The sequence below is a fragment of the Heterodontus francisci genome, chromosome 44, assembly GCF_036365525.1.
Source record: "Heterodontus francisci isolate sHetFra1 chromosome 44, sHetFra1.hap1, whole genome shotgun sequence".
Classification (NCBI taxonomy): Eukaryota; Metazoa; Chordata; class Chondrichthyes; order Heterodontiformes; family Heterodontidae; genus Heterodontus; species Heterodontus francisci.
In genome coordinates this window covers 13,456,715-13,484,676 of record NC_090414.1, presented here as the reverse complement: position 1 = coordinate 13,484,676, position 27,962 = coordinate 13,456,715, and the positions used below count along the sequence as shown (strand labels likewise).

At 45.4% G+C, this 27,962-nt stretch overlaps 1 protein-coding gene across 5 annotated transcripts in view; it reads right to left on the bottom strand.

The window, feature by feature from the left end:
• Positions 1-27,962, bottom strand: part of LOC137355917 (pyruvate carboxylase, mitochondrial-like) — a 1,077,083-nt gene that overhangs the window by 950,454 nt on the left and 98,667 nt on the right. For 4 of the 5 annotated variants that reach the window (XM_068021564.1, XM_068021567.1, XM_068021566.1 and 1 more), the window contains 5 exons: positions 16,304-16,439; positions 11,680-11,864; positions 10,671-10,836; positions 8,430-8,575; positions 2,698-2,815 (listed from right to left, as the gene is read on the bottom strand). In XM_068021564.1, the coding sequence (XP_067877665.1) occupies positions 2,698-2,815; positions 8,430-8,575; positions 10,671-10,836; positions 11,680-11,864; positions 16,304-16,439 (751 nt within the window). Of the gene's footprint in view, positions 1-2,697; positions 2,816-8,429; positions 8,576-10,670; positions 10,837-11,679; positions 11,865-16,303; positions 16,440-23,639; positions 23,699-27,962 lie in introns of those variants that run through there. The other variant, XM_068021568.1, reaches the window with a different exon arrangement.

Sequence of the window (27,962 nt, the reverse complement as noted above, 5' to 3'; positions counted from 1 at the left end):
ACAAAATCACTGATCACGTTGCAACAGCAACTTGTGTCAGCCGTGGCTCATCTGGTAGCACTGCCGTCTGCGAGTCAGAGTTTGTGGGTTCGCATCCCCCACGCCAAAGACTTGAGCACTGAGGGAGTGCTGCACTGCCAGAGGTGCCAACTTTAGGACGTGACGTTAAACCGAGGCCCCGTCTGCCCTCTCAGGTGGATGCAAAAGATCCCACAGCCACTACTGGGAGATGAGTTGTTGTGGGGGTGGGGGGTGGAGTTCACCTTGACGTTATGGCCAATATTTACCCCTCAAGCAACATCACGAAAAACAAATTTATTTGGTCATTATCTCAGGGCTGCTTGTGGGAGCTTGCTGTGCGCAAAGTGACTGCTGGGTATCCTACATTACAATAAACTGACTATATTTCAAGTAGTACTTCATTGGCTGTCAAAAACTTTGGGATGTCCTGAGGTCGATATAAATGTTTTTCTTTTATATTTCTCCACAAGAGCCTGCATATATTAACGTTAATATAAAGATCACCAGGCACTTCACAAATAGGTAAGGAACTGGAAGCATGAGATTAGGAGCAATGACCAAGGTTGGTTGAATAGATATTTTTTGAGAAGATTTTAGAAGGTGGATAAGCTTAGGGAGGAATTCCAGAGAATAGGATCAAGGTGGTTGAAAGCTTTGGAGCCAATGGTGGTGTTAAAAAAGAGAGGACCACGGAGTGTCAGGGTGCAGATAGAAAAGATTGGAATGAGAGCAATGCAGCATTCAGGAGTGATGTAGGGGGAGCAAATTTCAGAAGTAGGGTGGGACTAGGTCATGAAGGGTTATATAGACAAAGAAAAGGACTTGAAGTTTTGTGTGTTGGGTGACGGGGAAGTAGGGAAGGTCAGCGAGCAGGACAGAGTACATCTGGCAGAGCTGCAGTTCACAGAGGGTGGTAGACGGAGACTGCAGTAGCAGAGTCTGGAAGTGACAAACACAAAGATCTTGCATTTTTTTTTTCGCAGCCTCAGATCCTCCCAAAGCTTTTTCAAGCGCAGTTGTAGCACAGGAAATGTGGCAGCCAATTTGTGCACAGCAAGATCCCACAATAGCTATTTGAAAATGGCCAGGCCATCTGTTTCAGTGATGTTGATTGAGGCATAAATATTGGACTAAGACACCGGGGAGAAAACACACTGCTTTTCCAATATTGGCCCTGGGATCTTCTACGTCCACCTGAGAGTCCAGACAAGGCCTCGGTTTAACGTCCCCTCCAAAAGACAGCACCCCTGACAGTGCAGCACTCCCTCTGTCCTGTCCTGGGAGTGTCAGCCTGGATTATTTGTTCAAGTCTCTGGAGGGTGGGGGGGGGGGGCTTTATCCCATGACTTTGTGACTCAGAGTTGAGTGTGATACCCACTGAGCCACACGTTACACTGTATGACAGAAGAGAAAAAAGCAAAATCCCACAAGGAGACGGATCTTAAAGTGTTTTTTTTGGGAGAGAGAGAGAGAGAGAGAGAGAGAGAGAGAGAGAAAGGGAGATAGCGATATAGGATTGCGAGGGAGAGAATGCCAGAACATGAGGCAATGTGACCAGTGACATAACAGTGGAACAGGAAGAGCAGGGAAGAAGCAGTCGGTCGGAGGTGGAGAAGTGGAAAGTGCATGCAGGCACAACAGGCTGGAGGAGAGCAACGGAGTAAGGATGGGTCATAAAGGGGCGTCAAATTGAGGACGTGAATTCTGACAGTGATTCTCTAGGGCATGAAAAGTTACTGGAGCTCGGCAGGGGCAGGAATGATGAGGATGCAGATCGTGTTGATGCAAGGACATCGGCCACAGTATCCGTCGTTAACGAATCTTAAAAGCGGGGAGGTTAGCAAGGAGCATGCTAAAGAAGTGCATCACAGGATGATAAAAGGGTAGGTTAAGGAATTCAGCAGCGAGGGAGTGAAAAGTAGGGAAAAAGGCAGGCAATGTGGCAGAGCAAGCAGAAAGTTTTACTCAACTTTTATAAATCATCAGTTGGGCCCCAGCTGGAGTGCTGTGGCCAGTTCTGGAAGAACTGGAAGAAAGTCAAGGCCCCGGAAAGGCTGCACGGAAGACGTACCAGAAAATGGCGCCAGGCACGCGGGACTTCAGATATGTGGAGACTGGAAAAGCTGGGATTGTTCTCTTCAGAGCAGAGAAGGTTAAGGGGCGATTTGAAAGAGGTGTTCAAAATTATAGAGGGTTTTGCTAAAGTAAAATAACTGTTTCTAAAGGCACGAGAGTCGGTAACCAGAGGACACAGATGTAGGATAATTGACGAAGGAACTGGAGGGGGAGATGAGAAGATTTTTTTTTTTTTAAACACAGTGAGTGACAACAATCTGCAATGCACAGTCTGAAAAGGTGGTGGAAGCAGATTCAATAATATTTTCCTAAAGGGAAGTGGATAAAGGAAACATCTGCAGGGCTAAGGGGCAACAGGGGAGTGGGATTAATTGGATGGCTCTTTCAATAAGTGTAAGTCTGACAGTGAGTAGTATTGCTCATTGTGCAAGGGTCAGCAATTGTAGGAGTTGTGGGATACCATTCAAGATGCAACACAGAGTTACACTGATGAAAGGTCACTGACCTGAAACTTAACTGTTTCTCTCTCTCCACAGATGCTGACTGACCTGCTCAGTATTTCCAGTGTTTTCTGTTTTGTTTTTTTAATTACAGACTTACCCAGTATCTGTACTTCGATGTGCCTGGGTCTCTCAATAAACCGCTCAATGAACAATGCTCCATTACCGAAGGCGGACAGGGCCTCAGAGAAAGCTCGCTGGTAGTTCTCCTCCAACTCCTGCAGAAAGCAGCATTCACAGAAAACTTAACAGTGCTGATCTTTTCACAGTCCAACCTCTTACACAGTTTAATTCTAGCCACATCGACACCCGGGTTTAGTTCTGTGATTTGCCCTTCCTCTGGGAACCTGCTCCAAGCTCCCAGTCTGATTCTGAAACCAGGATCCTATCCCAGGAAAACGTGGGTTTTTTTTTTACATTGAGTTGGCAGCATTATCCCAAGACTATGGGGACAATAAACCCATTCTGTATCAGTTGATTCACACTGTTGGCATCCACAATAACGAACAGACTCAAATGCATGGCCTCTTACGGCATGGCGCAGCACGCTGAAACTCCTACAGGCTGCGATACTGAGCCACTTTAGCAGACTCATTTGAGACTTCTGGTGATCTGGAACTCGCTGCCTGAAAAGGGTGGTGGAAGAAAATTCAATCGTAACATTCAAAAGGGAACTGGATAAATACTTGAAGAGAAAACATTGATAAAGCTATGGGGAAAAGAGCATGGAAGTGGGACTGATTGGCTGGCTCTTTAAACGAGCCAGCACAGGCATGATGGGTTAAATAGCCTCCTTCTGTGATGTATCATTCTACGATAACATTTGTTAGAATGTTTTTTATTCGTTTGTGGGATGTGGGGGTCACTGACTAGACAAGGAGCAGTGCCTGCGGCAGCTGTGGCAGACGCGCGGGCAACAGCGGCGCAAGGGTCAGGAAGGAGCTCCCTCAGAAGAGGGTCTACCGCCAAAGTAGCAGCTATCTGGACATGTTGGAGCATCATCGCGCAGCAATTCCACAAGCAACAGATCAGATCAAAGTTCTGCAATCCTGCCATATCCAGTCGTGATTGGTGGTGGAAAATTAATCAACTAACCAGAGGAGGAGGCTCCACAAACATCCCCATCCTCAATGATGAGGCAGCCCAGCACCACAGTACAAAAGACGAGGCTGAAGCATTTGCAACCATCTTCAGCCTGAAGTGTCGAGTGGATGATCCATCTCAGCCCCCTCCTGAAGTCCTCAGCATCACGGATGCCAGTCTTCAGACAACTAGATTCGCTCCACGTGATATCAAGAAACGGCTGAAGCACTGGATACTGCAAAGGCTATAGGCCCTGACAACACCCTGACTGTGGTACCAAAGACCAGTGTTCCAGAACTAGCTGCACACCTAACCAAGCTGTTCCAGTACAGTTACAATACTGGCATCTACCCGACAATGTGGAAAATTGCCCAGTTATGTCATATCCAGGAAAAGCAGGACAAATCCAATCCGGCCAATTGTCGCTCCATCCACCTACTCTCAATCAGCAGCAAAATGGTGGGAGGTGTCGTCAACAATGCTGTCAACCAGCACTTAATCATCAATAAACTGCTGACTGATGCTCGGTTGGGTTCCTCCAGGACAACTCAGCTCCTGACCTCATTAAAGCCTTGGTCCAAACATGGGCAAAAGAGCTGAATTCAAGACATGAGGTGAAAGTGATTGTCCTTGACATCAAGGCAGCAGTTGACTGAGTGTGGCATCAAGGAGCCCTTGCAAAATTGAAGTCAATGGAAATCGGGGGAAAACTCTCCACTGGTTGGAGTCATACCTAGCACAAAGGAAGACATTGCTGCAGTTACTCAGGGCAGTGTCCCAGGCCCAACCATCTTCAGCTGCTTCATCAATGACTTTCACTCCATCAAAAGGACAAAAATCGAGATGTTTGCTGATACTTGCACAGTGTTCAGTACCATTCGCAACTCCTGAGATACTATAGTAACATTCACATCAAACAAGTGCCTGGCAATGACCATCTCCAACAAGGGAAAATTTTAACCATCCCCCCTTGATATTCAGTGGGCATTATCGTTGCTGAATCCCCCACCATCAACATCCTGGGGGTTACCATTGATCTGAGACTGAACTGGACCAGCTATATAAATACTACAGCTACAAGAGCAGTCAGAGGCTGGGAATTCTGCAGCAAGTAATTCACCTCCTGACTCTCCAAAGCCTGTCCACCATCCACAAAGCACAAGTTGGGAGTGTGATGCAATACTCTCCACTTGCCTAGATGAGTGCAGCTCCAACAACACTCAAGAATTTTGACACCATCTACTAAAAGCAGCCCGCTTGATTGGCACCCCATCCACCACCTTCAACATTCACTTCTTCCTCCACCACCGGCACACTGTGATAGCAGTATGTACCATCTACAAGATCCATTGCAGCAGCTCACCAAGGCTCCTTTGACAGAACCTTCCAAACCCACGACCTCTACCTCCTTGAAGCAAAAGGGCAGCACATGCATGGGAACACCATGTTCGCCTCCAAGTCGCACACCATCCTGACTTAAAACGATTTTGCCACATCTCATTGTTGCTGGGTCAAATATCTGGAACTCCCTCCCTAACAGCACTGTGGGTTCACCTACACCATGTGGACTGCAGCGGTTCAAGAACGAGGCTCACCACCATCTTCTCAAGGACTATTAGAGATAGGCAACAAATACTGGACTTGCCAGTGATGCTCGCAGCCCATGAAAGAATTTTAAAAAACCTCTCTGTGGGAGATATCAATGCCAGGTGGAGACCAAGAGCTGTATCCTTGGCTCTTGCTCGTCTCTTCCTGGGTGCTAAGCAACTGATGTCTGCTTAGACCCATAGAATCAAAGAAAGATTACAGCACAGAAGGAGGCTGTTCAGCCCATCATGTCTGTGCCGGCTGAAAAAAAAACTACTTGTCCAATCTAATCCCACCTTCCAACAGTTGATCCATAGCCTTGCAGGTTACAGCACCTCAGGTGCATGTCCAGGTACCTTTTAAAAGAATTGAGTGTTTCTACCTCCACCACCATTCCTGGCAGTGAATTCCAGACACCCACCACCCTCTGGGTGAAAAAGTTTTTCCTCATGTTCCTTCTAATCCTTCTCCCAATCATCTTAAATCTGTGACCCTTGGTAACTGACCTCTCCAGCTGTGGCCTAACCAGCGTTTTATACAGTTCCAGCATTACATCCCTGCTTTTGTATTCTATACCTCGGCCAATAAAGGAAAGCATTCCATATGCCTTCTTCACTACTCTATCTACTTGTCCTGCCACCTTCAGGAACCTGTGGACATACACTCAAAGATCTCTCACTTCTTCTACCCCTCTCAATATCCTCCCATTTATTGTGCATTCCCTCACTTTATTTGCCCTCCCCAATTGCATTACCTCACACTTCTCCGGATTGAACTCCATCTGCAACTTTTCTGCAAACTCAACCAAACCATTGATATAATTCTGGAGTCTACGTCTATCCTCCTCACTATCTACTGCCAGTTTTTGCGTCATCAGCAAATTTCCCAATCATGCCTCCCACATTTAAGTTCAAATCGTTAATATATACCACAAACAGCAAGGGACCCAACACTGAGCCCTGTGGAACGCCACTGGAAACAGCTTGCCATTCGCAAAAACATCTGTCGACTACTACCCTTTGTTGCCTCTCCCTAAGCCAATTCTGGATCCAACCTGCCACATTCTCCTGTATCCCATGGGCTTTCATTTTACTGACCAGTCTGCCATGTGGGACCTTGTCACTTGCCGACTAAAATCACCACATCCAATGCACTACCCTCATCAATCCTCCTTGTTACTTCCTCAAAAAACTCAATTAATTTTGTAAGACATGAGCTTCCCCTAACAATTCCACGTTGATTATCCTTGATTAATCCGTGCCTTTCTCAGTCGCAGTTTATCCTGTCCCTCAGAATTGATTCCAATAATTTACCCACCAACGAGGTCAAACTGACCGGCCTACAATTATTTGGCCTATCCCTCGCACCCTTTTTAAACAATAGTACAACATTCGCAGACCTCCAATTGTCTGATACCTCGCCTGTATCTAGTGAGGATTTTAACATGATCCTCAGAGCATCTGCTATTTCCTCCCTGGCTTCCTTTAACAACCTGGGATGCAATCCATCCAGCCCTGGCGATTTATCCACTTTCAAGGATGTCAGACTCTCTAGTACTTCCTCTTTCATAATGCTAATTGTATCTAATATTTCACACTCCTCTTTTACTACAATGTCTACATCAATCTCTCCTTTGTAAAGACAGAGACAAAAAACTCATTTAGAACTCTGCCCACATCTTCTGCATCCACGCATAAGTTAGCCTGTACCCTTTGCTTAGTTATCCTCTTGCTCTTAATGTATTGATAAAACATTTTTGGGTTTTCCTTGATTTTACCTGTCAATAATTTTTAATGTCCTCTCTGTTTTTCTGATTTCCTTTTTTTATTTCACTCCTGCACTTTCTATACTTCTCTAGGCTTTTTAAAGTATTAAGATTTTTGTGATAGTCATAAGCTTTCTTTTTCTACTTTAACTTACTCTGTAAGCTTCTAAATAACCAGGGGGCTCTAGAGAACTGCCATTCTTGCCCCTCTTTAAGCCAAGTTTGCATTATAGCAATGATATTGTGTTGCCATGTGCCCTCAGCTCATTGGCTTTATTTACTATACTCCTTGCATTTAAATAAATACACTTTAACACTGCCAACTTCCTGTGCTGTACATTTTTAACCCTTTGCTTTTTCTGTCTTTCAGAGTCACTCGCTATTTTCTGCCTCCTGTTCCTTGCCCTGAAATTGTCCTATCTAAAACTGTGCTTAGGTTCCCATCTCCCTGCCAAACTAGTTTAAGCCATCCCCAAAAACATAACAAACCTTCCTGCAAGGATATTTGTCCCAGTCCTGTTCAGGTGCAGACCGTCCGACTTGTACAGGTCCCACCTTCCCCAGAACGGGTCCCAATGCCTCAGAAATCTGAAGCCCTCCCTTCTGCACCATTTTTCCAGTCACACATTCACCTGATGGTATTTTTCTATTTCTATACTTACGAGCACGTGACCTCGGCAGTAATCCTGGAGATTACTATCTTTGAGGTCCTGCTTGCTAATCTCCTTCCTAACTCCTTAAACTCAGCCTGCAGGACCTCATCCCTCTTTCTTCCTATATCGTTGGTACCAATGTGGACCAAGACCTCTGGCTACAGAATGCTCTGTAGCTGCTCAGTGACCTTTGCACCAGGGAGGCAACATACCATCCTGGAATCACGCCTGCGACCATAAAAACACCTATCTGTTCCCCGAACTATAGAATCCCCTACCACTGTTGCTCTCTTGTCCTTTTTCCTCCCTCCCTGCACAGCTGAGCCACCCATGGTGCTCTGGTCATGACTCTCTCTGCACTCTCCAGAGGAACCCTCTCTCCCATTGGTACTCAGAACTGAATACCGGTTAGAAAGTGGGATGCCCTCCAGGGGGACTCCTGCACTACCTGCCTTGACCTTCTTGTCTGTCTGGCAGCCACCCAGTCCCTTCCTGCCTGTGCTCTCTTAAGCTCTGGGGTGACTACCTCCTGTAAAGTACTATCCACGGGCTTGGTGCCTGAAATAGTTAATTCACAGCCCTGGAAAGAGCGAGCATAAAGTAAACTGTGCAACACATCAGCCACCAGAGTCTTGCACTGTCCCATTTAAAAAAATGCTATTAAACTAATTTTTCAGTGGCTTTGATTTTTAAATGATGGCAGTGGTGATGAAATATCTCTTCTGAAATGCCATGTCTGCTTACCTCATAGCTGCGAACCACTCTCATTCCTCTGCCACCACCTCCGTAAGCAGCCTTAAAGATTATTGGGTAACCATAAGAGTTGGCAAATTCTTGGGCCTCTGACAGGGACATTATGGGCATCGAAGTGCCTGGTACAACTGGTACACCTAAAGAGTGAAAAGGACAGTGAATAGGTATAGCCTGTCACAACATCACAAACATGATCTTTTCCGGCAGAAGACCTTTCAGTGCACTTGCCACCAAGGTGACAAGTGAAGAACTAGGTCTCAAGTTTCTGTTCAGTGACTGTCCAACTTGCCATCAGAACAGTGCCAGATAATGTTCTGGCCTTCTCTCACATTCCATGGAGCAACGCTGGGCTTTCACAGAGGCACCCTGCACCGTAAGCTCTACCTGTCTGCAGAACTTCAACTACAAACTCAGCACCTTGAGGTACAGAGCCAGCAAAAGGAGGCATTTAACTGGAAAAGGGATTAACTATTCATAGAGTCATAGAGAGATACAGCACCGAAACAGGCCCTTCGGCCCACCGAGTCTGTGCCGACCATTAACCACCCATTATACTAATCCCATATTAATCCCATTTTTCCCTCACATCCCCACCTTCCCTCCATTCTCCTACCACCTACCTACACTTGGGGCAATTTTTTACAATGGCCAATTTACCCATCAACCTGCAAGTCTTTGGCGTGTGGGAGGAAACCGGAACACCCGGAGAAAACCCACGCGGTTAGAGGGAGAACTTACAAACTCCGCACAGGCAGTACCCAGAACCAAACCCGGGTCGCTGGAGATGTGAGGCTGCGGTGCTAACTGTGCCATTCAGTCACAAGATGCCCATTTGAAATGCAACATACCAAAATTGCTGCATTATAAATCCTACCATTGTAAAACTTCTCACTTTCCATTTTAGCAACACTAGCAGTCCACCACAAAATAAGTGTCTAAGTCATGTCCCTGTATTCACAGGGCATGTGTGGCAATAGGCGAACATTTTGCCCATTTTAATACAGTGATGGACTCAGTCAGGTGGCAGATGAACTAAATGTATCCAAGCTTTGCATTTTTGAGCAAGCAGCAGATACTTGACAGCATTGTTCCTCTATTTCAGACTTCAATATTAACTTCCAACAGGGAATTGAAAAGTAGAAATCTGCAGGGTTATGGGATAGGAGCAGGGAGTGTGGCTAACTGGATAACTCTTTTAAAGAGATCTAATATTATGGCTTTTCTGACACTGTGCCTGCTTGCAACTTTCTTTTGTTATTCATACTTACACTTCTTTGTTTCTAGCCATTTCCTCTCATCTCTCAGGCACTGTCTTGTCTCTAGGCAAGGCCAGTGTTTTCAGTACTGGCTGTCCATGAACCAGTCTCAGCACTGAATTTGGTCTGGCTATTCAACCAGGGTACCACCACAACCCTAGGCCAATTCGCAATGCCCAATTGCTTACTTTGCCACTGGGGGCACAGGGTCGGGAGCAGCAACCCTGAAGGGTTTTTCCTCTTAAAAGCTCAGTGCACCAGCCACCAACCAAATAGAGACCAGCACCACATACAGCAATCTGGGAAGCAGAGATGTAACGTTGGTTGGAAAGTTGCCAGTTTCTCTGTTGTACAGACTGAGGACCTGAGAAATGCAAAACTGTGGCACTACAGCAGCATCGCCGCACAATATGTGACAAAAACATGACAACAGGAAGCATGTACAGAGGGGCAATATTTAATATTTTGCATCGATTCTCCTTCCCTCTTACATGCAATAGATGCGCGTTAAAGAAACAAGGCAGGAGAGAAAAGGACAACAGCCGTAAGAGTCACATGCCCCACCTCCTGTATATGCACTGAATTAACATAATGGCGGCTGAAAACACTGGTTGAACAAGTTCTTGCGAGGTGCGAGTCTTTTCAGCAGACACAACTTAATGCAGTAAGCCAGTTTAGGATTACAGGTTGCAATAAAGGGACTGTCGAGACTGGTAGCAACAATAGCACATATCTTACACACAAAGCTGCACCTCAAGACCTTTCTCTTCTCTTATTCCCGATCAGAGTCAACACTGAAACATACAGAACGTTACACATTAATGCTGACACAGTCAAACTGTTTCGACTTCCCATCCAGGACTGCGACAGTAATCTTTGGTATGGTCACCTCTCTTTGGAGACAAGAAATTAAATTGGAAGCAACCATACTAACAGGTCGAGATAGAATAAAGAGTAACGGTGTCGTGACAGGTACCAGCTTCGATAGCGATGGCCCGAGCCTCCACTTTGTCGCCCATTCTGCGTACCACCTCGGGGGTGGGTCCAATGAAGCGCACCCCGGCATCCACACAGGCCTGCGCAAAGTCTGCTCTCTCCGACAGGAATCCATAGCCTGGGTGAATTGCATCCACTTCATTTTCCTGAAAATGACCATTTAATAAGATTTAGCCACGCCAAATGAAGTTTTCTTTAATCAGAGTGAAGGCACGAAGCTTTTATCAATCATTTCACAGTGACTAACCAAAACATCAGATTTTCTCCTGCACTCACCCTCCTCCTCTCAGCCCCATCTCTCGCCTTCCACTCTCCCGATAGTTTCTCTCCCCAACACCAAATCTCCGGTCTCCTCTCTTCGCACCCCAACACACCCCCGAGTCCGTCTGACCTTCTCCTCCAGATTTCCTGTCTCCAACACACCCTGAAGCCTCCGACCTTCTCTCCCAACTGCCTCGCTCTTCCCCTCCCACTCCAAACACTTGCCAAGCCCTTATCCCTAGCCTTCCCCTCTCCCAATTGCACCTCACTTTCCATCCTGCCCCAAGCCCCAATTTCCAGTCTTCCCCTCCAGCAATTGTCGGAGAACGTCGGAAGTAAAAGAAAACGCAGAATCACCGCATTCCCAGCCTCGCCGGGTTTTCTCAATGCTTCCGCATTGCCTCCCTGCCTCCTCGTAAATATCAGGGCCTATGAATTTCACAGACTGATAAACCCAACAACATCCCAGGGCAGATAGGAAGGAAAGGAAAACCGAAATTAATTTCCTATCCATAGCTACAAAATGCTCTTTAATGCCCAGCTTCTCCCAGATTATGTGGCTGTGAAGGGTTAAGGCCACGGGTGAACCTGACTATCGCTGAAGGTAGTTACTGTGTGACAACAGTTTGCATTTCAGAAAAACCTGGCCATCAACGTGGGTGTTATGATTTCAAAGCAAACTCCAAAACAAAAACTAGAAGGCATTAACCAGTGAATAAAATGCTTGCCTTGGCCACTTTAATGATATCAGGAATGTGTAAGTAGGCTTGGACAGGAGACAGTCCTTTCCCAATTAGGTAGGCTTCATCGGCTTTCTGTCTGTGCATCTGTCCAGTGTCCTGTTCCGAATAAACTGCCACGGTACGAATCCCGAGCTCAGTACAAGCTCGGAACACTCTGATTGCAATCTCACCTAATAGCAGAAATAACAAGAAATTGTTACATAGGAATATAGGAACAGGAAGAGGCCACTCAGCCCCTCGAACCTGCTCTGCCATTCAATTAGCTCATGGCTGAACTGTATCTTAACTCCCTTTACCTGCCTTGGTTTAACAAAAAAACCTATCAATCTCAGTTTGGAGACTTATGATCCCCTAGTTTTTCCTTGTTCTGAACCTCCCCCACTCAAGGAAATAGTTCCTCTCTATCTACTTGATCAATTCCTTTAATCATCTCAACCCTTAATCTTCTACCTTCAAGGGAATACAAGCCTCGTAAATGCAATCTGTTCCTCATAATCTAATGCTTTCTGCATTTCGCTTTGCTGAATCTGTGCTGCACCTCCTCCTTCCTGAGCTGCAGTGCTCAGAACTGAAATGCAATACTGCAGATGGTGTCTTGACAACTTGCGTTATTACATTTCTATAATTGACAATATAACAAACAGGCCAGCAATGGAACAAACAGATGGCAATGGGATGGACGTTTAGAAATTGGAGAGATGCAGATGCGGTGGAGACTAATCCTGAGCACCACAAATTGGTGGGCAGGAACCTGCAAGTCGGTAAAGAAACAAAAAAGTGACGCAAATCTAATGGCTGAAAATTTCACCAAGACAGATGACACAGATTGTTGTACCTACCAAAGGGCAGTCTGAGGGTTCAGTCATCAATTCTCTCCACATCAGCGCACCGCCCCCACCCCCCACCCCCAAAGCTTGGTCATGCAATCAGAGAAATAAAAACGGAACAAAAACAGTCAGTGAGTGACCATGAGACACTTGAGGGCTGTAGTGGAAAGCTCCTGGCGCTGATATCACTGTGCTGCCAGTTCACAGCTGGAGGAGTACCTTTACCACGCTGCTCACAAACTCTCTACATCAAGGGCGTTAAAAAAGTCCTCAGCACAATTGCACTCCGAGCTCTCCATCCTGCAATGCTGATGTTTACTCGGTGATTGGACTGCTCTGAAGGCGGCGAGAAGCACAGCCGCTCCTCATGGGAAGCTGAGGCAAACTTCAAAGGTTATGGTGTCGCGTTTGGGGAGAGAGAGGCATTATAATGAATAAACCTCTGCATCTTTCATAGTTTTTAAAGCCTTCACCAAATGCTAGTGCCAACATGCTGACCCACAAATACAGCATTTTGTTTGTGTTTGACAGATGATGTATTGAATGAATCAATGCCCAGAAAGATTGGGGTTTACTCTATGCAAGTTTGAAATTCCAACTTATGCCTTGCCATTTGTACAGACTCATAGAAACAATGGCATAAAGGAGGCCATTTGTCCCATCATGGCCAAAGGGTATAATATTGTTTAGAGTTTCATTGCCCAGTTCTAAATGGTACTGACATCTTAATCGCCTCAGAAACCTGAAAAGAAACATAATAAACCGTCATATGGATAAGTCATATGAGTTTGTTCCCAACTTTGGTTTGACTCCAACCCGCTCTCTGGCCACTGTCTAAGACTGAACCAGACTGTCTGCAACCTGCAGAATCGATTATTCCAACAGTCTCCTTGTCAGCCTCCCACCTTGCACCCTCCATAAACTTGGGGTCATCCAAGAGTCTTCTGCTTGTTTCCTAACTTGCACCAAATCCCGTTCACCCACCACTCCTGTGCACACTAACCTACACTGGCTCTTGGTCCAGCAAAGTCTCGTTCTAAAATTCGCATTTCCTTGTTCAAATCCCTCCACGACCTCGCCTCTCCCTATCTCTGCAACCTCCTACAATCCTCTGATATCTCTGCGGCCCTTCCAATTCTGACCTCTCGAGCATCCCTGACTTTAATTACTCTACCAATAGTGGCAGAGCCTTCAGGTGCCTGGGCCCTAAGCTCTGGAATTCCCTCGCTGAACCTCTCCGCCTCTCTTTTCGCCTTGAAGAAGCTCCTTAAAACTTACCTCTTTGTTCTTCTATCTCCCTCTCACTATCCTATGTAGACTGATGTTTCCGTCTCTGTCTGAACAGCCACTCATGGTGAAGCAATCCTAATATCTTCTTACTACCCGTCATCTTGTAACAGATTGGGATCGGCTGTTCCCCACATCACCCAGTTACTGATTCACCAACTATTCAAAACAATCTTTCACTGTTTATTCTACGAAGCTTTTCAGCAGCTTTAGCTCTGGCCCCTTGCTAAAGACTCTCAAAATCTCCATCCATCCTACTGTGCACCCCTCTTCTCTCCTTAGGTTACGGTTGCATGCTGACATTTATGGCTCACCTTTCTGCTCTAATGCTACCCTTTGTCATCTCGGCAAAGAACTGTCCCTCAACTGCTTCACTTTGTCCCACCATCTTGTAACCTTGTCCCTTGGTGCTTTTTACAGGCCGAGCCAGGGTTTGTGAAATTGCTGACAGTTCCCAGTTTCAACCAGTTTTACACTGAGTGAGAGAAGAATGATATGTAAACCATTGGAAGTGAAAAGCTCTATGTCCGAGATAGGAATACAGCTTGAAAAAGTTATACAGAAGGCGCTATAGTTTTCAGAAATCATGGCACTAATTGACTATCAGGAACGATTTGCGATCTGTAAGAATAAAAGGCAGGGAAATGGTTCAGTTGTGGAGAGAAAGGAACTGAGAGGTAGGCAGAAAATAAATACCTACCACTGATTTTCCTGTTGCTGTAATATCACACAACATACGTGAATAAAATGCACTTGTATTAAGCTCTAGTCTGCATATCTGATTAACCACTAGGTCTTGTCCTGCTTCAGCTTAACAGACTGTGGTGGTGGGTATAATTGAGTGGAGTGCAAAACCAGCATTATCAGTTTTGCAGTGGGTGAGTAAAGTTAAAATTGCACCCCACCACCCCCCCAGCCAAGTTTCTCCCTCCCCATGTCAGCAAAATTCTGCACTCTCCAGACCCCAATAATACCCAGTCCTGATGGCATCCTTTCCATTATCCTCCAAGTGTCTGCCTGCCAATACACACCTGACTAACCCCATCTCTCGAGTCTCTCGCGCTCTCAATCCACCTCCTTGACTTCATCAAAGGACATGGATTTAAAATAATTGGAAAAAGAACCAGAGTGAATGATGGGGATTTTTTTTTTTTAAAAACACAGCAAGTTGCTCTGATCTGGAATGCACTTCCTGAAAGGGTGGTGGAAGCAGATTCAATAACAACTTTTAAAAGGGAAATAGAATATACCTGAAGGCAAATAATTTTCAGGGCGATGGGGAAAGAGCAAGGAAGTGGGACTAATTGGATAGCTCTTTCAAAGAGCCAGCACAGGCACAATGGGCCAAATGGCCTCCTCTGTACTGTATGATTCTATGATTCTATTGAGTTTGTCCGATTTCTGAAGCTGATCTTTTGCAGCTACCATTCTTATGAATAATGACTGAACTTCTTCCAAGGCTGGTACATTCTTCCCAAGCTGAAGGCACTCAATCTATGTCCCTGCTCAGCTTTCTCTTCTCCTCACAAATGACTGCATCTTCTAGGTTTGTGAAGTTCAATATTCCTCCCTCTATTGCCAAGTCCAGGTCTTTTATATACAGAAAGAAAAGCTACGGCCACAGCATCGATCAGAGAGAGACATTGTTTGGCTCTGTCTGACAGCCTTTAAATATCCCTTTGATCCCAACCTCCCAACATCCAACTGATTTGCTACTCATGCCATGAGTTCCTGAACATTACATTAGGCTATCAATCTCTTGGCTGGAACAATATCAAGTGCAATCTGAAATCCACGGGTATGATCCTCCTCTGCCCATCGCCTCACCAAGGGACTTTTCTAAAATCATACAGACTCTCCTTAATTAAATTAATACTTTCTCAAGTCCTCATTGACTCTGTCCCTGATAATGAGCCAGCAGACATTCAGCCTTTGGATACCTGGTTTGCCCCTTGCTCTTTTGGTGAATGATGGTGTCATGTTTGCTGCTTTCTAATGCTCTTACATTATCCCCGAATCAAGCAAGTTAGGAACAGGAGGAGGCCATTCAGCTCCTCGAGCCTGTTCCGCTATTCAATGAGGTCATGGCTGATTTGCATCTTAACTCCACCTACCCGCTTTGGTTCTATATCCTCTAATAACCTTGGCTAACAAAAATCTATCAATACCAATTTTGAAATTGTCAGCTGACCCCGAATCTCAACAGATTTTTGAAGGGAGAGGTTCCAGACTTTCACTACCCTTTGTGTGTGAAGATCTTCCTGACATCACCCCTGAATGGCTTAGTTCTAATTTTCATGTTATGCCTCCTTGCTCTGGACTTCCCCGCCTCCTCCACCTCCACCAGAGGAAATAGTTGCTCTCTATCGACCCTATCAACTCCCTTTATCATCTGAAACATCGCACTTAGAATCAGTGCCACTTGGTTTCCAGGACGCATATTTCCTCAGCCAAACCTCATCATTTAGTCTTTCTAAGGAGGTTGCCCTTCTTACCTCGGTTAGCCACCATCACCTTCTTGATGGGCTTGTATTCCTTGTGTTGAGTGCTCTGATAAGCTGCATTGAGCACAACAATCCGTTTCACCCCCAGGAAGCAGAAGCCCCCTTTAACAATTCGCAGCTGAAGCATCTGTAATCAAAGCACAGGCAATACATTAAAACACTTAATATTCCATTCTCGGAACACTACAGCCTGATATTTCATCTCAGTCATCATTTACGCAAATAGTTACCAGTTACAGCCCCAAGATCAATATCACCTAATCTCCAGATTGGTTTGAGAGAACAGATGAGAAGAATCCGTCTCCACTGGCAGGAGGGTCAAGTTCCTGATCTCAGCAATGTAAATTTTTGTTTATTCATTCATGAGATGTGGGCGTCGCTGGCTAGGCCAGCATTTATTGCCCATCCCTAATTGCCATTGAGAAGGTGGTGGCGAGCTGCCTTCTTGAACCACTGCAGTCCATGTGGGGTAGGTACACCCACAGTGCTGTTAGGAAGGGAGTTCCAGGATTTTGACCCAGTGACAGTGAAGGAACGGCGATATAGTTCCAAGTCAGGATGGTGTGTGGCTTGGAGGGAACTTGCAGATGTTGGTGTTCCCATGCATTTGCTGCCCTTGTCATTCTCGGTGGTAGAGGTCACGGGATTGGAAGGTGCTGTCTAAGGAGCCTTGGTGCCTTGCTGCAGTGCATCTTGTAGATGGTACACACTGCTGCCACTGTGCGTCGGTCGTGGAGAAAGTGAATGTTTGTGGATGGGGTGCCAATCAGCAGGCTATTTTGTCCTGGATGATGTTGAGCTTCTTGAGTGTTGTTGGAGCTGCACCCATCCAGGCAGGTGGAGAGTATTCCATCACACTCCTGACTTGTGCCTTGTAGATGGTGGACAGGTTTTGGGGGGTCAGGAAGTGAGTTACTCGCCACAGGATTCCTAGCCTCTGACCTGTTCTTGTAGCCACGGTATTTAGATGGCTAGTCCAGTTCAGTTTCTGGTCAATGGTAACCCCCAGGATGTTGATAGTGGAATTGTAAATAGTGGATAGTAAATGTGGAAAGGCAGAGAAAGAGCAACAATCATCCTGAGCCATTTTCATGAACTTTCTGGGACCCACTAGCTACAGAATAGGCAGCAAATCGGGAAGAAATATTAGAAGGTAAATACAACAACAAAAAAATCAAATGTGCCACCTAATAAATGGGTAGTAAACAGATGATATCTGTACAATAAAGAGTACATCTGGAAATCTTGTTTTTGAGAAAACAAATACTGAAACTTTTTGTAAGCCACAGACACAAATTAAGTTTCTTCTTTCATTTTAACACTAAAGCCCGAGCCCATCCAAGATTTCCCTGCTATGCCAAGTTGTGGTGAGGACCTCCAGCTCCCCTCTCACCATCCTAGACAGTAAACAGGCTGTTCCTACTCACTACAACCTTGCTCATCACACTATCTATATTCGAACACAGTCTTTGAGGAATTGAAAAGCTTCTTGCTGCTTTCAAACATTTACTTCCACCTTCATTCTTTTAAACTTCAAGTTAATCCCCTACTCTCAGTTTCTTGATCTCCTCGCCTGCTCTTCCACTCTTGGGCGGTGTCCTGTGCAACAAGTTTTGGTCCCTCACATTGTCTTTAACTACAGGCACAATAGCTCTTGACAACCACTCATGGAAAACAGCTGAAATATTCACCAATGGTTCTAAAAAGAAATCTTGCACTTCTATAGTGCCTTTCATGACCACAGGATGTCCCAAACACATATAGCCAACGAAGTACTTTTGAATTGGAGTCACTGTTATAATGTAGGAGACACAGCAGTCAATTTGCACACAGCAAGATCCCACAAACAGCAATGAAATAATCTGTTTTAGTGATATTGCTTGAGGGATAAATGTTGGCCAGGACACCAAGGAGATGTCCTCTGCTCTTCTTCGAAATAATGCTGAGGGGGCAGACAGGGCCTCAGTTTTACACATCCAAATCCATCTAACATTTTACAATCTGCAATCAATAATAGTTTATAACTAATTTTCCAAACAGCAGCCCTTCAAAATCCAATGTTCCAATTACTCAGGGCAGAGCAATATTTAACGCTACAGGAAGCAGTTTTGGAACTCGGCTCCAGATGCTGCAGAGAAGAGGACATTTATGTTACTACCGCACTGGACCCAAATTAAACAAATGCACTTGTATGAAGAATAGTGAATGGTGTTTCCTGTAAGATGTAGGGAGTGTGATGAGTGTGTGCGGCGTGCAGATGAATCACAAACGGATTTTTTGCAACAACCATATTACTTTCCGTAGTGCACATGAAATCACTGTGCTGACCTTGTAAACTCAGCCCACTTTGGTTAGAAGCCTTTCCACGCAACCTGTACATTGTCACTAGAGGCACAGACCCTTTGGGGCTGCCTAATTTGTTTTGACACAACTTCAGGCTTGCCTTTGTGGCATGGTACAGGAGGGTTAACTCTAAAGTGAAGCCATGCTTAAAAAGAGATGGGATCATATTCCACAGGAAGCTACATTTAAGCATCTTGCCCCACTGGAAGAGTCTGGAATTAATCAGCGCTCCTGGCTGTAGGCATTGATTTAACCCATGAACTGACAGCACACGAGGAATTGCTCAAATACTGTCAACTCGTACAGACAGATTATTTGGGTGACAACTTGGATGCGCAAAGGGTGCAGATGAAGAAGCTCTTTGACCCATTTGATCTTCTCTTTGAAAAAGAGAAGCCCAAACCATTCTGACCTCACAGTATCAGCTGATTCCTCAACAGAGTCTGTGTCCTAAAGATCAGAGCATATCCATCGACAGCTACAACATGATCTTTTTGACTGGTTTGATTAAACAAGCTAGTCATTATATACAGGTCTCCATACCTGAAAATATCCATCCAATCTTGTTACATCTTTTCAAATGCTCAGGACTCATAATTCAAAGTTTTGGTTGTTATCTTTGGTTATGATTTTAAAACGATTTTCCACTCTGCAGACCCCAAATACAGACTGAACACCAGGGCAATGACCAGGGGCACTAGTCCGGCTGCCTCAAACACTTATCAGCCAGGGTGGGATCATTAGCGTGTTTATTCGACTATCAGAGCACATTACTGCTGTAATATGTTGTGTCGCAATGCAGGAAGAGTCTGTTGCAACTTCTGTCAGCAAGTCTCGTCCCCTCTCGCCCAGAAACTGCACCTATGAAGGGTTTTGATAGCGTAAATAAGGAAAAAAAAGGTTTCCAGTCGCAGGCAGGTCAGGAACCAGGGGAAACAGAATTAAGGTAATTGAAAAAAGCCAAAGGGAAACAAGGAGACATTTCTTTTCACAGATCTGGAATGCACTGCCTGAATGGGCGGTGGAAGCAGAGTCAATAGTAAGTCAAAAGGGAGTTGGATAAATACTTGAAAAAGGAGAAATTTGCAGGGCTATAGAGAAAGAGCAGGGGGGTGGAACTAACTGGATAGCTCTTTCAAAGAGCTAACACAGCACAATGGGTCCAAGATCCTCTGTCTGTGCTTTACGATTCTATTATTCGTTTCTTTTATCTGGAAGGCCGGGCTGGCTGAATGTACCATTTGGGTCTCCCCTCCCCAGACCTGTCTGCAAGTTTGATTTCCACATTCTGCACGCTCATGTCTGGTTGCTACATAGTACGTAGTTTTTACAGCACAGAAACAGACCGTTGGCCCAACAGATCCATGTTGGTGTTTATGCTCGACATCAGCCTCCGCCCATCTTACTTCATCTCACCTTTTCAACATATCCAACTGCTGGTTGTGACTGGCCAGTGCGTATGCAATGAGTACTGCCTGTCATACACAGTCCTTAAGGCTGGCAATGACCAGCTGCGCTCAGTATGGGAGAGGGATGAATGGCAGCTACTATCCTGGTTCCTGGCATTTGAGGTAAAAGCATGGAGAGCTTGCGAGTGCTGATCTATCGAATTGTAGAGAATTACATAAAATTTACAGCACAGAAACAAGCTATTTGACCCAACTGGTCTATGCCGGTGTTTATGCTCCATACAAACGTCCTCCCACTCCTCTTCACCTCACCCCATCTCAGCAATCCCTCTCTCCCTTATAAGTTATTCTAGCTTCCTCTTTAATGCATCTATGCTATTCATCTCAACTACTCCATGTGCTAGCGAATTCACACCACTCTCTGGGTAAAGAGGTTTCTCCTGAATTCCAGGTCATTTAAAATCTAGGGTAATGGGTGGGTCAAGAAACAGCACGTCATTGCCAAGCCATGTATATGATGCATACATGAAACAGCTCTAGATAATTACATGGCTACAGGAATCATGTTGCCAACTCAACAGTACATTTACTTGGGCCCAACTTGTACAGACTCCCTCAGTACAGGCCTTCCTGACAGCCAGTCTTACCCATTCAGCAGGCTTATTTTCTATTAGTCGCTAACTGCGGGAGATGCATGCATCACAGCAGCACAAGAGCAATGTAGAAGCAGCGATAGAGACTTAAGAGGGTGGTAACCAAGGTGTCAGCTTTGGCTCACTGGTAGCACGCTTGCTTCTGAGTCAAACAGTCATAGGTGCGAGTCCCACTTCACAGACTGCAGCCACAGCTAGGACTGACACTCCAGTGCAGCACAGGGAGAGTGCTTTACTGTCAGAAGTGGCACCTTCTGGATGAGAGGTTATCCCGTCTGTGCTCTGAGGTGGATATAAAAGATCCTGTGAGCACTATTTTGAAGAGCAGCAGGGGAGGTTTCCCTGGTATCACGGCCATTATTCATCCCGCAACCAGGATCACTAAAACAGATTATCTGGTCATTGTCACATTACTGCTCGTGGGATCCTGCTGTGCACCAGTTGACTGCCACCTTTCCTAATAAATGCTGGCTTTGCCAGTGCCACCCACATCCCATCACAAAATATATATTAAAAACAAATCTTTCTGAACTAGCCTTCCCATGTTCTGAGCAAGGGTATAAACTTGGTAGTTAGTATAGGACTGATTGTCGGTGATGGGACAGCAGGACTGAGTGTGCGATTGTTGCTTTGATGGGCGTATTGGAGTGAGTATGGATAGCAAGTTGTTTCAGGAAGCCTGATTTAAACTCAACACCTGTCAGCCAGGTTTCCCAGGGCTCAGGAAAGCCGGCAACGAAGTAGAGGCGAGAGCTGCCGACTCCACCAGGTTAGTGCTTTTTATAGGACTCGTTGTGGGCCAGGAGAAGCAGGAGTGATGTTCCCTCCCCTCCCCAGAACCTTAAGGAAGCCTTCAGCCTCGCTTCTGCCGTATCCACCCACCCCCCGCAAACCCACTTCCCTCCCATCCAACGTTCCACCACTCGCACTCCAGGGCACAGCAATACAATCTACTAATTCCTCTTCAGTCTCTGCCCGCCTCCCAAGAGCCGTTGTGTTGTACCCAGGGCCCGTCAATAAGTAGATGATGTTGGTCCGACTCACAGCAAGACGCCAAACAGGTATGAATACATTGTGTGTTAAAGCACAGCAACCAAAAGTCACTTATCCCCAAATCTTTCTGTACAAGAACAGTCAACAACAAAAAAATGCCATTAATACAAGTATGAAAGACTCCAGCAGAATCTAGCAAACCCATACAACAGGAAGGAAGGAATAAAGACAGCGAGCATTTAAAACTGATATTCCCAGCTGGACTCCAGATGGTATCCTGAAGCCAAGGTGAGAAGCTGTTTTATAATCTGGTTCAATATTGTGTGATGCCCATGCCCTCACTCAATGAATGCATTATTCTAAACTCCTTTCGCCGGGCATGGTTTTCATGGCCGGTACTTTGTGATCTAATTCAGTGTTGTTTGATGTTTACAGTGCTCTGCATTTGTTCCTCCCTCTCCTCGTCATCAAGATGACCTCAGTTGAGCTGTAGAGTTGCCAATTGTGCCAGTGAGTTCAGCCCCATTATAGAGGACGAATTTACTATACAGATTACAGTTGGCACTGCTGAAGTTTGTTCTTGCTTTGGTTACATATGCAGAATAGATCCACATAAAGGTGACTTAAGCAATTTATCTGTGCAATGAAGGGTACATGTAGTTCTTTAAACTCATCCCAAAGCCAGCAGATTGATTTGAATGACGAAAAGAGCTATAATGGACTTTCTGTTGTGTGTTGTAATGCAGCAGCTGAGATTTTGAACTTGTTGAGTGGGGTACACAGAGCAGGTGTTACCACTGCGTCACCTTCTTGTCCCTAGGAATCGGTGACATGACAAAAGTAGCCTCCTGTGGAAAGAAAAGTTCACAATCTCTCGGCCCCCACCCCCCCACCCAAACCCTGGTTCCCTCCCTCCCAACTTTGTTCCCTCCCTTATTCCCCCCTCTGTTGTTTCCTCCTTTGATTGCTCAAAGTGTCTAAATCTGCAGACAGATAGAGAAGGATGAGGAGGGTTTGTGCATCACGGTTGCATACAATGACATTTGTGCCTGTGATGAAGACTGTTTCAATGCTGCAGAATTGGTGAAAACTTGAGGTTCAAACATACAAGTCCCAGGAAAGATATGCATGAATTTGAGAGGTGACAATGCGTTCAAAACATAACCCCGCATAATTTTCCCTCTGGCAACCAGCCCCAAATGTTATGTATTTGCAGGAGGGAAACTAGAATGCGTCTAATTGAAAACAGATCTATTCTGCACAGCAGTTTGGAAGATGTGTCCAAAGCTGAAAGCGGTTTTGTAATAGAAATTCCAATGACTCCCCTGCTCTTTCCCTATACCTCTGCAATTATTTCCTATTTCAGTAAATATCTAAACCCTTTTAGAAAGCCGTTATTGACTCTGCTTCCACCACCCATTCAGGCAGTGTATTTCAGATAACAACTCGCTGCGTAAAAAACCTCACCTCCCCCCTGGTTTTTTTTTGACAATTCTCTTAAATCTGTCTCCTCTGGTTCCCAACCCTCTTTACTACTGGAAACAGTTTCTTCCTATATACCTTATCAAAACCCCTCATGATTTTGAACACCTCGATTAAATCTCCTCTTAACCTTCTCTGCTCTAAGGAGAACAGTCCCAGCTTCCCAGTCTCTCCATGTAACTGAAGTCCCTCAAACCTGATACCATTCTGGTAAATCTCCTCCGCACCCTCTCCAAGGCCTTGACTTCCTTCCTAAAGCTTGGTGCTCTGAACTAGACGCAATGCTCCAGCTGCAGTCTAATTAGTTCATTAAAATGCACAGCAATTTCTGCATCAGCAGTAAAGGTCAGTCTTACCAAAAAGCTGTTCCCTAATACAATGCAACTGACTCCTTTCAACATCTGTATAATATTTAGAAAGTTATATTGGAGAGTCTATATTACTTACTCCAAGCTTCAAATTCTTAGCCAGCAGTGACAGTGAGACTCCTCAAGGAACCTGTGCCCTTAACTAATATATATATATATATACATATATACACACACACACACAGAATCTAATCCATGTGCAAACTCTGGACTGCAGGTCCCTCCCACTCTCGTTTATGGAACACACTACGTGAGCTCAGTGCATGTGCCTGTTGACAATTGATCAAACAAACTCTGAACAAAAACCTTGGCCTTATCTGGAGCAAACAGTGAATCACTCCCCTCCCATTTCAAATATCTCAATTTAGAGCCAGGGGTTCAGTATTTCTTCTGTTTGCTAATTTTAGCAAAATAATTAGACTGAGCATAACATTTTGATGCAGGTTTTAAAATATAGGCCAAGATGATTTCACCTTTCATTGATTATTTCACTTTTTAAATGAAAACGCTTCAAACTTCACTGCATTCTATTACCCAAAATTACCACTTATTGTGACCCAGTTCCCTGGTCCCCCCTCGCCAACAGGTCATGTCGCAGTGAGTGCCATCTGCCCTCTGACCTGTGACCTTGCTGATTGCACCTTCCTTTCCCCATTGGCTGACTGGCCTATTATTCTGACCAAATAGGTGATCAATAAGTCTCAACAATCATTGGCTCGACTGGTCAAACCAACGCTTTGAACACATGTATGTGTTCACTGTCTAAACACAGTGATGTCAATTCCAGTTATACAAGGATCTCCGGTCAATGTTGACGGACTGTGTTTATGCTCCAACATTGGCGTCATGGTGAAGCTGTTTCCAGTTTCTGTTACGTTAAGGACGGGATATAATTGTGGCGTCAGTGAGTGATCTAACTGCTCAGTGCATTCATGATCCAAAATTAAACCCACCACTACCCCAGCCCCATCCAGGTTTACCACCAGAAGCACCTATCTCTCTGCGCAGTGTAAGGAGTTTGGGCCCCACATGGAATTTCCTTTAACATGTTGCACTGTGCTGGCAAGGTGGCAATATCAGTCAAACCGAAAACCATTTTCAAAATTGCAGACTGAATGTGACTTTGCATTTCTAATGTACACCATCTCTCCATACCTGCGTGCAACTCAAGAGTAAACTGATTTCCTACATTACAGTAGGGATATCTTGAGCTCGTAAACATAAGAAACAAGAGGAGTATGCCGTCAAGTGCTACTTTAATTTCCACCTCACTCCCACATCCTTTAATTTCCCACCCAGTCTATTCCCACTCTCCTGCTCATTCCCCACACCCTTTAATATCACATGCAGTCTAATCCCACTCACCCCCTCACTCCCCACACTCTTTAGTATCCCACCCAGTATATTCCCACTCTCCTGCTCACTCTACTAGTCTAGTAACATTACCACTATGTCACTGAGTGGTCCCTGCTCATTCCCCACACTCTGTAATGATGTCCCACACAGTTTAATCCCACTGTCCACCTCACTCCCCACATCCTTTAGTATCCCACCCAGTCTATTCCCACTCTCCTGCTCACTCTACTAGTCGAGTAACATTACCACTATGTCACTGAGAGTGGTCCCTGCTCATTCCCCACACCCTGTAATGATGTCCCACACAGTTTAATCCCACTGTCCACCTCACTCCCCACATCCTTTAGTATCCCACCCAGTCTATTCCCACTCTCCTGCTCACTCTACTAGTCGAGTAACATTACCACTATGTCACTGAGAGTGGTCCCTGCTCATTCCCCACACAGTTTAATCCCACTGTCCACCTCACTCCCCACACCCTTTAGAATCCCACCTAGTCTATTCCACTCTCCTGTTCACTTCCCGGCACCCTTTAATATTCCACCTAGTCTAATCCCACTCCGCTCTCAGTGACATAGTGGTAATGTTACCTGACTAGTAATCCAGAGGCCTCCAGTTCAACTCCCACCACAGCTGCTGGTGGAAATTAAATTAAATTAATTAATAAACCTGGAATTAAAAGTTAATCTCAGTTATAGCGAGCATGAAACTACCGGATTGTTGTAAAAACCCACTTGGTTCACGAATGTCCTTTAGGGAAGGAATTCTGCCATCCTTATGTCCTTATCTAGGCTGGCTGACTGACATGTGACTCCAGATCCACAGCAATGTGATTGACTCGTAAATGGCCTAGCGAAACACCCAGCATCAACCAAGGCACTGGAAACGATGACGGCACACTCTGCCCTGTTGATCCTGCAAAGTCCTCCTCACTAATATCTGCAGAATTGTGCCAAAATTAGGAGAGCTGTCCCACTGACTAGTCAAGGAACAGACTGATATAGTCACACTCAGCGAATCACATCTTACAGCCAATATCCCAGACTCCTCCATCACCATCCTGGGTATGTCCTGCTGGTTGGATACCAGAGATGGCAGCACAGTGGTGTATACAGTGAGGAGGGAGCTGCCCTGGGAGTTCTCAACATTGTCTCTGCACCCCATGAAGTCTCATGGCATCAGGTCAAACACAGGCAAGGAAACCTTCTGCTGATTACCACCTACCGCCCTCCCTCAGCTGTTGAATCAGTGCTCCTCCATGATGAAAGATTATTGACTGAAACATTAACTTTATTTCTCTCTTCGCAGATGCTGCCTAACCTGCTGAGTATTTTCAGCATTTTCTGTTTTCATCTCAGATTTCCAGCATCCACAGTATTATGCTTTTGAAGAAGTTCTGCTCTTCTCTCCAACATGATTTCCGTTTGTCTCCTTTACCTCGTTAACCTTCATTGCTTCCTATCTCCCTTCTTATGGTTTAATCAGGTATCTACCAAAATTCACTTTCGCAGCCACATCACCTTCCTCAGCAACTGTCTCCAGCTCCAACATATTCCACGTGGATTCCAATGGAAATTTCGCCCTTCGTGTTTCAGATCCACCCATGATTACAGATATTTCCCAGATATTCAATATTCCTCAAACTACTGTTCTCTCCACATCCCGAGATCCACAAGCAATGCCATGTGCCATTACATGCACACTCTCAACCTCTCTCTTCAGCAGCACTGACTCACTCTATCTCAAAGCTGTCCTGATCCGCAGTTTCATTTCATCCTTTGTCTCATCCGATGCCTTAACAAAACACTTTTTTTCTTCCTTTCAGGTGTGAAGGATCACAAGCTCCAATAACTCATGGGTAACAAATACCACTCCAGATCCTTCTTCCTCTTTACTTCCCTCTGAGCCTATCCTTCTTCCAAATCTCACCCCTTACTGTGTACTCACAGTACCCTCCTACCTTCCCCTCTCTGACCTTGAACAATACCTGTCCTTAGCAAAGGCCTCAACTTCATCCCCTTACACCTCCATATCAATGAATTTCGGGCTCACATGACTCTGAGTTCTTCTTCCGTCACCTTCGCCTCCGCACCCATTTCTTTAGCCAGGACTCCTTCCCCCACACAGCAGACTCTTTTACCCGTTCTCCAGTGGCCTCTTACCCTCTCATCCTCTCTTGACCTTTTCATTCAGAACTCCCGGCATGACAATGGCTGTCTCAATTTCTCTGGTCCCTTCACTCACTCTAATCTGTCTCCCTCTGAATTCTCTACACTCCATTCTCTCAGGCCCAACCCTGACATTGTCATCAAACCTGCTGACAAGGGTGGTGCTGTTGTTTTCTGTTGAATTGACCTCGACTTAGCAGAGGCCAAATGCCAACTCTACGACACCTCCTCCTGCCCGGACCATGATCCCACTACCAACAGCAAGCTATGGTCCCCAAGACTGTCACTAACCTCACCTCCTCTGGTGATCTTCTCTCCACGCCTTCCAACAGCAAAGTCTCCTAACCCTGACAGCCCACTTCTACCTCCTTCCCAAAATCCACAAACAGGACTGCCCTGGCAGTCCTATCATTTCAGCCTGATCCTACCCTACTGAACTGATTTCTTCCTATTGTGACTCTATTTGTTTCTACCCTCATCCAGTCTCTTCCCACCTACATCCATGACTCGTCTACTCTTCTGATGCCTTTCTGACCCTGCTTCAACAGTTTGGAACGAAGAATTCCTCCTTACGAACATGTGGAAGCTTCTGCTAAAATTTGGAAAGCTGTCCCACAGACTATCAAGCAACAGCCTGACATAGTCATACTCATGGAAACATACCTTACATCCAATGTCCCAGACATCGCTATCACCATTCCTGAGTATGTACTGTCCCACCTGCAGGACAGACTCACCAGAGGTGGTGGCAAAGTGGTATACAGTCAGGAACGAGTTGCCCTCAACATTGACTCCGGACCCAAAGAAGTCTCATGGCATCAGGTCAAACATGGGCAAGAAAACCTCCTGCTGATTACCACCTACCGCCCTCCCTCATC